Below are 12,296 nucleotides of genomic sequence, written 5' to 3'. Positions count from 1 at the left end.
AGTCCTTGGCTTCCAATGCTTGTGTCTCTAATCCTTTTTCTACCTTCCCCTCCTCCCTTAATGCACCTCAGAAGAAAGAAGGAAGAAGTAAAGGAGAACAACAGGAGAGAAATAGAAGAAATAAAATGAGACTTAAAAGAATTTCAGGAAGAAAAATATGTGAACTTCTGCTGATAGTAATGGCTCCCAATTCATGCAGGGTTCATGGTTGTGTCTGTGGGGGCATGTCCAATCATTAACTTCCCTATACTATATAAATTCCATCTTTCTGTCCATGGGCAAATGAAAATTTGATGTTTCCCAGCAGCCCACTTTGGGAAAATGCCTCCTTGTTGCCTCTTACCTCAGGGGCAACTTTAAGTCTTCTTTATCCTGTAAGTACTAGATTGCTGGGTGGGGTGGGGAGTTCATGGTACTCTCATTCCTTTGGCTTTCCTTTCAAGAAGTTGGCAAACAATCCTATATAAACATAGCTTTTTAAAATCTTTCCTTCTTAGTTACCATCATCCTTAGCTTTCTCCTCACCCCCGCCCATCATACATGACAATTTAATTCCTTCCTTCCTTCCATCTCCATTCATTCTTAACTGTCGTGTGGCTGAGCTGAGGACTCCTACTTATTCAACAGGAATTCCCTTTGCAAGTTGGTTTTTACCTCATGATCACTACCTTTAAAAACATTCTTGCTGTACATCTGTTGAAGTCTTGCAGAGAAGTATTTTTACTGGTCAGCTTTCAGACTGCACTCCCCTTCTGAGACATGACTTAGAATCATAGAATGGTCAGAAAGTTCATCCTGAAGTTTAGTTGGAATCTCCTTTCTTCTAGGGACCCTCATTTGTGTCCTGGATGCTATAGTGCTCCTTTGTACCTTTACATGTTGTCTTCAGTCCTTAGCTTTAGCAGAAGAAAAAACTGTTATTTTAACATTACATTCTGGCTCTCAGTCAACTGATGGCATAGTTTGTATACTTGCCTCTTTGCCACAAGGCAAAATCTGTGTACTCGTAGCTGTTACAACTCAAACAAACAAAGAAGTCAGCAGCACCTATTTAGAAGACTAGAATAATTCATACTGGGTTGCCCTTCACATCAGAGCTACCTAAGCCATTATGCCGTGATCTCCTAAGGGAATTAAATATGCATTTTTTAAATTAATGAGTTTTGGAGTTCCAGATTTAAAAAAATCTTCAAGCTCACTCTCCAGTCCTAAAACCTGTAATCTCAGCCTTAAATATTCCAAGAGCTATGCCAGTGCAAGACCAAAAATGCCACATCAACTGGTTCTGCAATAACAGTGATGCAGATGTTTACACCTGAGGTGCCTACATTTCTTTGCATGGACTGATTTTTTAAAAAAAATAAAATAAAATAAACAATAAACTGTAAGCAGCTTGACTGTCTGCCAATGATAGTCTTTTTCTTTTTAGTTCATATTTTGGACTGGGAGAACAGTTTATTAAGAACTGTTTATTAAGAATAGCTAAGAATACTAGGCCATCCTTGATTCTTTATTTACACTTTAGAAACTGATGAGCACCCTCAAGCTTGTCTCCTTTTTTAAATCATAGGCTTATTCATGGCTACTTTTTAAGAAGCCAGCCACACTGCATCTTTTCTACTTGCTGTATGGAATACTGTTTTGTTAAGGCAGGAGAAGAAAGGAAGAATAAGAGACGGCAAAATTCATAGCAGCATCGGTTTCTCATAATTTACCTACTTTTGCCACCCTGATTCGTACTCTCCCCCTTTCCTTTCCTTTCCTTTCCTTCCTTCTAAAATCCTTCCCTTTTCCAAGCACACACATTTTCATATCTCTCCAAATTCCGTTATATGCTAGAATGTTACAAATGGATATTTGGCCTGGCTATTAAAATACCTCCTAGGTTGTTTCAGTATATTTGCCTGATAGATTCCTGGTAGCTAGAGCTATAACATCTGCTGTATGGGATCTTGTTTTGTAGGGTAAGAGATGAGGAAGGGCTACTACAACTGTACTTACTGGTATGTAAGTTTATTTTGTTTCATAAAAAATGAAACTCCGGCTTCTACCGCCCACAGTGCTTCAAGATTAGCCTCCTGCATAATGCTCTTTCCTGCTTAATTATGTGAATTAGAATACAGACACTTGGGGAAAGTTTTGTGTTCAGATATTCCACAGTCAAATGTAATGCTTATTCTCACCTATGCATAAGCCAATTTTTATAACCTTTCTAACACGAGTTGACTTTAAAAATGTACATTAAAAAAGGAGATGATGTAGATTTACAAATGGATGAAATGAGGAACACAGCTAAAGAGTTGCTTCTTCAGCTTATAGGAACACCTGTTGAAACCTCTTCTTGTCCTAGAGTGCTATATGCAAGATTTTGTACATGCAGTAAAATTCACAACAGAGCTAAAATATTCAGTGAAGGACTAAATTCTATTTTGAAGAGCCAGAAGCTTTCTGTATCCTGAACATTCACGTCAAATAACAGTTAAGATTTTTCATTTTGCGCCAAGTAAATATTCATCTCAGATAGGAATCCATGTTGGTGAACTACTTTTCTCATGTGCTGAGCCAATGGTCGCAAATAACAAGGCAACTGAAAATTGCTAAATAACAGGAGCCTAAACATATGACTTATCCTTGGTGAAGTGTGGAGGAGTTCCGTATGCTACGGCAACATTTGGTAATACCATTTATCTGCCGTGTGTTTAAAGGCTTAGAATCATTCATGCCAAGAAAACAGGCAAGAGAGATGTTACAGGAGGAGGTGATTTGGGAGAAGAACAGCATTCATTGGGTACACCCACGCCAGGCAGAAAACGGAGACGGAAGGGAGGAGACAGCGATTATGATGACGACGACGATGACTACAGTGATGATCAAGCTGATGAAGATGATGAGGATGATGAAGACAAGGATGACAAGAAGGGGAAGAAAGCAGATCTTTGTGAAGATGAGGTGATGAATTCTAATGCCTACTCAATTGCTTAATCCATATGTTTAGGTTTTAAACCAATTTTAGCCAACATAGTGCCCTCCAGGTGTTGTTGGATTCCAGTTTCACCATCCCTGATCATTGGCCGTGCTTGCTGAGGACTAATGGGATCTGGAGTTCTAAGTGTATTTGGAAAGCACAGCACTGAATACCCCTGAAGTAGCCTTTAAAATAAATCTAGTTAGAATTCTGTGGATTAAAAGAAACTTTAAGAGTGCCTGCATTTTTATTCTAAAAGTGCTAAGAGAGTGTATAATTCCCAGTAATTTACTTGAGCACCTTAGAACCATAATTCTATGAGGCATTTCTAAGCTAGGGCCAAGATACAAAGAGCTGCAGGTTTGTGCTAGATTTTTTTGAGCAGCTGCTTTCGAAACTTCCGTCAGTTTTAGAAGCTATTTGCTGGGCTGCTGTTTGGGGGCAAGGGAGAGCGTGAAGCCCCCTGAGCTAATCTCATTGTTCTTTCAATCCTGGCCTAGGTTCATTTTCTTCTTAAAGAATTCCAATGTTTCTGTCCATCAAGGAAAATTTGCAAACCATAAAATTTAATCAGTCTTTATTTTTAAAGTGTCAATAACAGTAGTACGGCGTGTGCTTTGTATCAAATTTATCTCATGAAGTTGCCTTATAGTTTCATACAAATGTTGAAATACACTTCTAAACTCTCTCCGAAGGCTTATAGTGCTTGGAATGAACTTTCAAGGTGCATGGCTTTTTTTTTTTAACAGAACCTTGCTAACTAAATTATATTTTAGAATATCTTACATCCTTGGGCTGCAGTCCTCAGGAGAATGCCAAAGGATGGAGTCCAAGAGTATTGCTCACCGAGGGACCACTAACTAGCAATTTCAGTGACAGCTGATAGAGTACTATGATAGGGGCAGATGGTACAGGAGGGGATGAGTTGGGACTGAGGCACTAAAGGGCTCAAGGCAGTGGTGGTTCCTCTGGTTGAAAGTCAGATGCTACAATTGTCGTGTGTATCAAAGTTCTATTCTGTTTGTTTTGAAATACTGTGAAAGGAGGTGGAGTCCGTTCGGTGTGCAGATTTTGACATTCCATTCACCAGTTCAGCAGAGGAGGAAAGAGGGCATCACACGAGCTTTCTTAACTGTATTGCCCTGTGTAGAGGAGGGTATGTTTTTTAAAAAAAGTACTGTGGCCATTTAGCACAGCATTCCATCCTTGCCCAAGCCATCAGTCAAAGCCCTGAGTTTTGGGGAAATACAGCCAAGGCTTGTGAGCCAGTGAGGTCTTCTCTGTAGCCTCAGCATAGGCTGCCATACCTGTTCATCTGTCATACCTGTGCCTGGCTAAGGGAATTAGGGTGTGTGAAGTTGTTGCAGAGATTAAAGTTAAATACATGTCTTTGTTAAGCTTTAGTGATTTTTAAAGGCATATCTCATGAGCCTCTGATGTTACAATAGTAGCCTATAAAAACATGATTAGTATACAGTAAATAATGCCCTACCACATTTTGTTTATTGGTGGTAGGATGATGGGGACCAGACAGCAAGTGTGGAGGAGTTAGAGAAACAGATTGACAAACTGACTAAGGTAAGCTGCCTCCATAAATTAAAAGTTTGCGCCTTTTATTTAAGTGTGCACTATTTAGATAGCTGACAATTTTCCCTAAATAGGTCTTTAGTATTCATTTGAAATAATTGGAATTAACTGCATTGGCTTAACCAGGGGCAACCTTACAGTGAGACAACAGAAAGAAACAGAATGGGTCAATTATGGATTGGGGGAAGAGAAGGGTCATTAGTATTAGGTGCAAAATATTTAAGACTAGCCCTGGACCTGAGGGTGCTTCCAGGTGGGGGCTTAATATTGTAAAGTCATCATTCAGATATAATGAATGATTCATTGCCAACAAATTTCAATTGTTTTCCTTACTAGATTTTCCCCAGAAGGGGCAAATCTGGATTAATTTGGGGGCAGGGGGTTTATGCCAACCTTACCTGGACACTCTGGAGAAAAATGTGTACTTGTGCATTAACCGTCCCATAATAAACAGCTGCCTGGAAGCATCCTAACTTAATCTAAACCTATGAGAAGAAATAAAGGGAGTTCAGGAATGCAAGGCTCAATCTAAACAACACTTTCCTTCTTGGCTGAGAATGATGTGATGTTGTGCTAAACCAGAGGTATTGAAAGAGTGCTACAATAAAATGATTGCACTGTGCCGCTGTATAATCTGCAGCTTTTATAGCATGACTGATAATGCCCTAATCTGCCCTATGGACTACCAGGGAGTCCTAGTGAGCATGCAGGATGTTACTGAACTACAGCTCCATTCATCATGGTTGGGGCCGATGGGAGCTGGAGGCCAGCAATATTTGAAGGGTCTTAACAGGTACCTCATCCTTGATCTTGGGTGTGCTGAACCACTGCACCTTATAGCACTGATAGTGGTCCTTGTTTCATCCATCTTTCATGTGAAAGTCAGCTGCCAGGATCAAAAGAACTGTGGAAACAGTTTGTGAGCCAAAGAGGGCTTTAGACTTGTTTTTTTTCGAACAGCAGACCCAATGCTGCATAGCAAGCTGTTTTTAAAACTGAGGAGAGTTGCTTCCTGACCCCTGCGGTAGAATGAAAACCAAATGGAACTTGGGATCAGACAACGGGCTGATTTCCTGGATTTCCTGGTTAATATCCTTCCACTATTGGCCCCCAACGCTTGGTTTGCAGTAGTGCACATCCACAGGCCTGATGCATATCCAACTCAAGCAAGCAGCACTGTGTTGTGGGTCTTGCCTCCAGCTCATCCATGCTTCGGATGGGTGATTGTCCCTGACCAGCTGTTCCTGTCAAGATGAATGATTTGTGTTCTATCTCAACTTCCTTGCTTCAGCTAAAGCAGGAACGTGTCAGAATCATGACAGCACCAAGAGTTCAGGCACAACTTGGTTTATCTGTTTATTTTATTTGAGCACTATCTATTTATCAGAGTCAGTTGAAAGAGCTCATTAATTTCACATCAGCAGCTACAGTATCACCTTGGCCTGGCTAGTTTTACCACTGCGCACACATGCATGCACACCCACCCACCCACCATTTGTTGTGTTGCACGATTAATAAGATTTCATCTGCTGTCATGCAATGAAAACCATTGGTCCTTTTGTTCGTAACAAAATACAGAAGGCAGCCTTGCAGAAGGCAGCTTTCAAGCTGGCTCAAATCTGTCTGATGCGATATTTTCAGGGGCGGCGTGTCCTGTTTTGCTGCTTGAGGTGAAATTGGAAGTGCCATGCTGCCATCACCATTACCAGCATACCTGCTCTTGCAGCTCCCTACTCCACCTGCCCTTCCACCTCCGACAGTGGCAGAGCAGAGGGGGCACCTGTAGGGTGCTCCCTCAGGGGCTTCCGTTGCTTAAGGTGGCAGCCTCACCCCACACAATGGGATCGTCTGGCCCTGGATACTTCATAACCAATCTGACTCTGGTTTTCTAAAGGGCAGGGACAGGCAGAATCAAGGCGTGGTTTCTGAAATAGCCGAAAACCTCAGGAAAGTGTCGCCATCTGTTCAACGTCCGGCTAACCTTTTGACTTAACACTGAAGAAAAAACTTTGTAACCCTAACAGTGCCTTTCTTTTAAAACTCAACAGCAACAGAATCAGTACAGAAGAAAGCTGTTTGAAGCTTCCCATTCTTTACGTTCAATGATGTTTGGCCAGGATCGTTACAGGCGTCGATATTGGATTTTGCCCCAGTGCGGGGGGATTTTTGTTGAAGGCATGGAAAGTGGAGAAGGTAAGGAGGTAGTTTTTGGATTGACTAGGGCTGGATCTAGACACATCAAAGAAGCATTTCAGTTGAACACGTTGCAAACTTTTGTATGAAAAATCGGGTAAGCAAAAAACAGGACTCCACAGCACCATCTGCTGTCACAGTGTTAGAATGCATAAAAACAACGCATGCAAAGCGTTTTTTCTTTGCCAGTGTAGCTGAGCCCTAGATCATTTGAAGGTTTTGCTCAGGGTTTCTCCCTCAGCAAGGGTCTGCCCAGGATAAGCTATCAATAAGGTCTTTGGTGTCGCTTCAGGGAAAGATTGCAAATGCTGAAGCTTCCCATTGGAGCAGTCCTTCTGCGGGCTTTCTCTGGTTCACATTGTTCTCTCACAGCATTGTTCTCTCACAGCAAAATAACCGTACATAACAGTATGTTGGTGTGGTGGCTGCCAAAGCTTACTGCCTGATGGCTGGAGTACCTATGAGTGTCTCCAGTTTCGGGTATCTACCCAATCCATTGTTTTAAACTTACTGTGGCTATGTTTCTAGCATGATACCTTGGGCACACGTCACTGGAAACATTGCAGGGGAAGCAAACACTTGTCTTATGAGATGCTTGTATCTTAGCAGCCACACATAGAGATGGAATCTAATTAGGGACAGCCTTTGGGAAATGGTGTGGACTGAATGGGGGCTGCAAGAACATCAAACTTTTATTCCCTGTAAATCTGCTCCTTTTGCAAATTACTCTTACTGCTAATGCCTAGGTGCAGCACCACCACCACAAAGGATGAACACTTTAGAAACTGCTGAGAAGAAGGCACAAAAGATGAAAGCAGTGTTATCTTCCTCCTCAAAGAAAAAATAATATTTCAAATTTTGCAGAAAATGCAAACACCCTTGCAGGTGTTAGCAGTCATAGACCGTAAACACTGACCTCCACTTATCTGTAATTATGCAGCTGTACTAAGTGATGCAGAAACTAAGCGAGCAAATGGTTTGCCGTGCAGAGCAGTTCATCTCCCTGCTGTCGGTCTGCTCCTTTCCCTGCCACTCTCCCTTTTCTTTTGTTCTTTGCGAAGATTCTTTATTAATGCTTGTTGACACATGGTAAAGGGCTAGAAGAAGAAGAAAAGGGAAATTATGGGGGTGGGGTGGCAGATTCCTTCCTTCTGAAAAAAAAATAGGCCCTTCATCTTTTAAGCAGAGGGCTAATAAGGTTTCTGATTATATGTATTTCAGAATACTTAAATATGAAAACCCCAATCCAGAGAATCATGTCTGGGAAGCAATTCCATACTCAGATCTATTTTGGTCTGCCAGGAAGAACTTGACATAAATGTGGTGTACATTCAGATGTTACACATCCACATTGAAACGGAGAAGATTCTGGTTTGCTTCACGTTTTGGGTCAAACCCACCCCTTTGCCTTAGGTTATAAACTTTTGTTTACGACAGTTGATTATGAGATAGTTGGAAATCCTACCCCATTTCCAGTTCAAACAGTAAATATTTCTTCCCATTTTAAACCTCCTTTGTAAATCAGGAGTACGTTTTCCAAATAGGTGTGTGAAGGTAGCTGACAACATTGTTTTTCTAACAATTTGCAATTAACAGAAAGGTTCCGTCGTGGATGGTAATTTAATGAGCATTTTCTCTGCATACAGGTCTGGAGGAAATTGCAAAAGAAAAAGAGAAGCTGAAAAAGGCCAAAAGCATTCACATCAAAGAAGAAATGTTTGAGACCTCGGAAGAAAAATTAAGTTGCTTAACCACAAACCAGTGTAATCAGAAAGAAGATCTCAAAGAGAAGGACAGCACGAATCTGTTCCTGCAAAAGCCTGGCTCTTTTTCAAAGTTGAGCAAGCTGTTGGAGGTAGCAAAAATGCCTCCTGACTCAGAAATTCTAGCCCAGAAAGCCAATGGCAGTGCAGCAAATGGGTGCTCATTGCCTTATCAAAATAGCTCCAAAGCCTCACTCTGCAGCCACCAGGCCTCTGTATCACAAAGCAGTGGTGAAAAGTCAGATCCGAATAATCTCTTTAATTCTGCTTCAACTGGACCAGGGAAATTTTACAGCTCCCCATTAATTTCAAACGACCAGTTGTTAAAGACTCTTACAGAAAAGAGCAGACAGTGGTTCAGCCTTCTGCCTAGAACTCCTTGTGATGACACATCCATTACCCACATAGAGTCACCAGCTGCCGCTTCTTCTTCTTCACTAACTCCTCATTCGCATCCTCCATCCAAGTCACCCTCACCTGTCCCATCTCCAATTATTGGCTCTGCCTCTTCCCCCAGTCCAATGGGATTAAGCCCATTTGCGTTATCACCTCTTCAGGTAAGTATTAAATTGTAGCTTTAAAGTGTTCAGTCTTGTATTCTTCATACCGGCAAAATCCAGTGGTTCCCCCCCCCCCTTTCCGTATTGAGTGAAGAGCTGCGAATTAAGGGCCATATTAAACTAAATCTTTGCACTAGCCAAAGCCAGCACAACGATTCCCACCAGTGCAGCGGGTCTTTCCCCACTCTCCTCCCCTGCACACCCCCTGTGCCCTCGCTAAATCTGCTCCAGAGGGTCAGGCGAAGCCCCAGAGCAGCATATGGAATGGAAGGGAGATTGGTCCATCAGACAAGCAGAAATGCCTGCGCTGATGGAACGATCTCCTTACTGCTACATTGAATGCAACTCTATGATGTAGGCAGCTATCAGTGTTAAGGTAAATTGATTCTATTAGGAGTATTAATCTGTTAGTCGAAATTATGTGATAGAATTATAACATATTCTTCCTGCTCGATCAATCCATGAGCAATTTACTGCAGATGGTGTTCTCTCCAAGGATTTTGTGGGCATGTGGAGAGAGGAGAGGAAACAAAAGTCCTGTTGCACCAGCAGAATTACATGTGCTGAGCTTTGGATATTACCCTAAATCTCATTGTGAGCATCCCCACAGGAGGAGAAGGGAATGGGGTCGCTCGTGCAACCTGAGGCTCATGCACATAATGTTGCATCTAAATCAGCTCAGTTTGTTTTATCCAGCACACAAAAACTTTTCTTAATGCTGAATGCATGAGATGCAGCTGCAGTTAACCAGAATGGGAAGAACGTTAAAACAAAACACCATATATAGGTGACGATTCTGGAAAGAGGAAGAGTTCATGGCAAGATTATTATTTTTTTTTTAAAAAAAACTTTGCTTATGGACAAAATTCTGCATGAATATGGTACTTTAAACTGATGTCACTAAATATTGATTTTTTTAAAGCATGTATGGCAGTTTTATGGCTATTGTAATAAAATGAGCAGTAATATATTTTTTTAAGTACCATTTCTTAATCTTTCCATTTTGTATTCAAATATTGTGTGATTTATTTTTATTTTGTTTTAGTGATCAGCTTTAGTCACTTTATCTTTTAAAATGATTTATGAGTCAAGAATTCCTATATGTTTGTAACATATTTGGTACTAAAGCATCCTGTTCCAGGTTTCAGTTTTCTAAGTACAATCACAGTAGAACTAATGGCTACTTATTTTTTTCAAAATATTCCTTGCATAGCCCATGAAGACAGGATTGCCTGTAATGGGACTTCAGTTCTGTGGATGGCCAACTGGAGTGATTACTTCAAATCTTCAATTTTCATCCCCTTTGCCTAGTATGGGGTCAGGATTAGGGTTGTCAGAAGGCAATGGCAATTCATTCTTGACACCTAGCAAAAGTGAGTCCCCCGTGCCACAAGCTGAGAAACAAGCTTCTGTACCTTCTGCTGTGGTTGAAGTAGCCAAACCAGTTGATTACCCTACTCCAAAGCCCATCCCAGAGGGTAAGTACCATATTCTTCAAGAAAGGTATAACTTCTGACTACCACTTGGAAACACTTTCAAGTGAAGCCTCAGGTGCATTTGTAGACATACCTTTAGATCTAAGCCAAGGAGTTTTAATGTTGCCAAAGGTGTGTTTTATTTCAAGAACTTATAAATATTGTCTCCATGTTTTGATTCAGAAATGCAGTTTGGCTGGTGGAGAATTATTGACCCAGAGGATCTAAAAGCTTTGCTTAAAGTGTTGCATCTCAGGGGAATTAGAGAAAAGGCCTTACAGAAGCAAATACAAAAACATATGGATTATATTACTGTAGCCTGCCTCAAGAATAAAGATGGTATGTAACCGAAATAAACACACTCACTTGTAGTGTTTATTACATAATTATGATTACATGTTTGCTATTTTTCAAGATTGCGTTGATGAGCCAAAATGGCATATAACTGGTACTTTTCATCCAGGCAATTCTTAAGTAATTAGTGACTTCTCAACTTTTTTATGTGGATTTTATCAGTCTGACTTATCTCTCTATATTACCCCAACCCCTTTTCAAATAATTTGAGTCTCTTAAAATATAAATGGAATGTTGTTGAAAGACTGTAATTCTGATTTTCTTCCTTTGTTAAAGTTCGGTGTCATTGGCCTCTTATGTAATACATGTTTTGCCCCAGGAAGCAATTCCTGACCTTGCAAACTTGATTAGGTTGAAGTTGTACTAAAAGAAACCCAATCTGATTCCCAAATACAGCTGCAATTATTGAAGTAAATGAAAATGATGAAAATCAGGTAACACGGGATATTGTAGAAAACTGGTCCATAGAAGAGCAAGCCATGGATATGGATATTGCTATTCTTCAGCAGGTGGAAGACTTAGAGAGAAGAGTGGCATCAGCTAGTTTGCAAATCAAGGTAAAATGTGCTTCAGTAAAACCTCTCTTCGGTAACGTCATTGCAAAAAGCGATAATTCAAAACTGTTATGAGCAGCTGTTTTTACAGTTGAGGATAAGTGCTTTTCTCAGTAACATCTCTGGGGGGCAAAAATCCAATACAGTTTCATTAGGTTAATATCACCTAGACTAAAATGATTTCATCCTTTTTAAATGACTCATACATAAAGTAGACATTTCAGTGGTTAGAATTTTCAGAGAAAGAATATGAGTCAGGATCAGAAGCATGATGCTGCTAGTTCCATGAGCCCAGTGACTTAACTAATCATTGGTGGCCTTCTGTTTAAGAAGTAATCAAAAATCCTACTGAGTAAGAGGTATGCCTTGGTCATACCTTTAGGTAGCTCTCAGGATTCCAGTTCTCATCATCATTGGGCACGGCAATCAATAAGATAGCATTAGATGTCACCAGTGGTTAATGTGAATTTACGTATCTGGCCACTTTTGGGTTCTCAAAATTATTGCAGGGTTTTAAAAAGCTTCAAGTTGCCAGAACTGTGAAGCTGGGCCTTGAGTTAGGTATGCTCTTTCCATGCTGTGAGCGGCTTGTGGGTGTGATCACGGTGCACCATTCATGTAAGATTTGTCTTACTGGTGGCCTGTTTTGTGCAAAACAATGTAAGAGAGAACACTGCTGCTGTAAAGCTCTGTTCTTTAAAAGTAAACGTTATCCCAGTCGAAGCAAAACAGGAAAGAAGCTTCTGGTCTCCCGGAGAGCATTTGGAAACAGAAGCGCAGTGTGAGGGCTAACTCAAGCAAACAATCCACTGATCATACTTAGTTGGTTGCAGTAGCAAACAAAC

General features: G+C 40.8%; 1 protein-coding gene across 16 annotated transcripts in view; it reads left to right on the top strand.

The window, feature by feature from the left end:
• BAZ2B (bromodomain adjacent to zinc finger domain 2B) overlaps nucleotides 1-12,296 on the top strand; it is a 188,031-nt gene that overhangs the window by 162,261 nt on the left and 13,474 nt on the right. For all 16 annotated transcript variants that reach the window (XM_081187187.1, XM_081187193.1, XM_081187188.1 and 13 more), the window contains 7 exons: nucleotides 2,706-2,949; nucleotides 4,481-4,543; nucleotides 6,601-6,745; nucleotides 8,392-9,065; nucleotides 10,282-10,546; nucleotides 10,727-10,882; nucleotides 11,294-11,454. In XM_081187187.1, coding sequence (XP_081043313.1) covers nucleotides 2,706-2,949; nucleotides 4,481-4,543; nucleotides 6,601-6,745; nucleotides 8,392-9,065; nucleotides 10,282-10,546; nucleotides 10,727-10,882; nucleotides 11,294-11,454 — 1,708 coding nt within the window. The remainder of the gene's footprint in view (nucleotides 1-2,705; nucleotides 2,950-4,480; nucleotides 4,544-6,600; nucleotides 6,746-8,391; nucleotides 9,066-10,281; nucleotides 10,547-10,726; nucleotides 10,883-11,293; nucleotides 11,455-12,296) is intronic.

The sequence above is a fragment of the Podarcis bocagei genome (assembly GCF_964188305.1).
Source record: "Podarcis bocagei genome assembly, chromosome: 1".
Classification (NCBI taxonomy): domain Eukaryota; kingdom Metazoa; phylum Chordata; class Lepidosauria; order Squamata; family Lacertidae; genus Podarcis; species Podarcis bocagei.
Note: the sequence above shows the minus strand (reverse complement) of the source record. Positions and strands in the feature narration are given on the sequence as shown.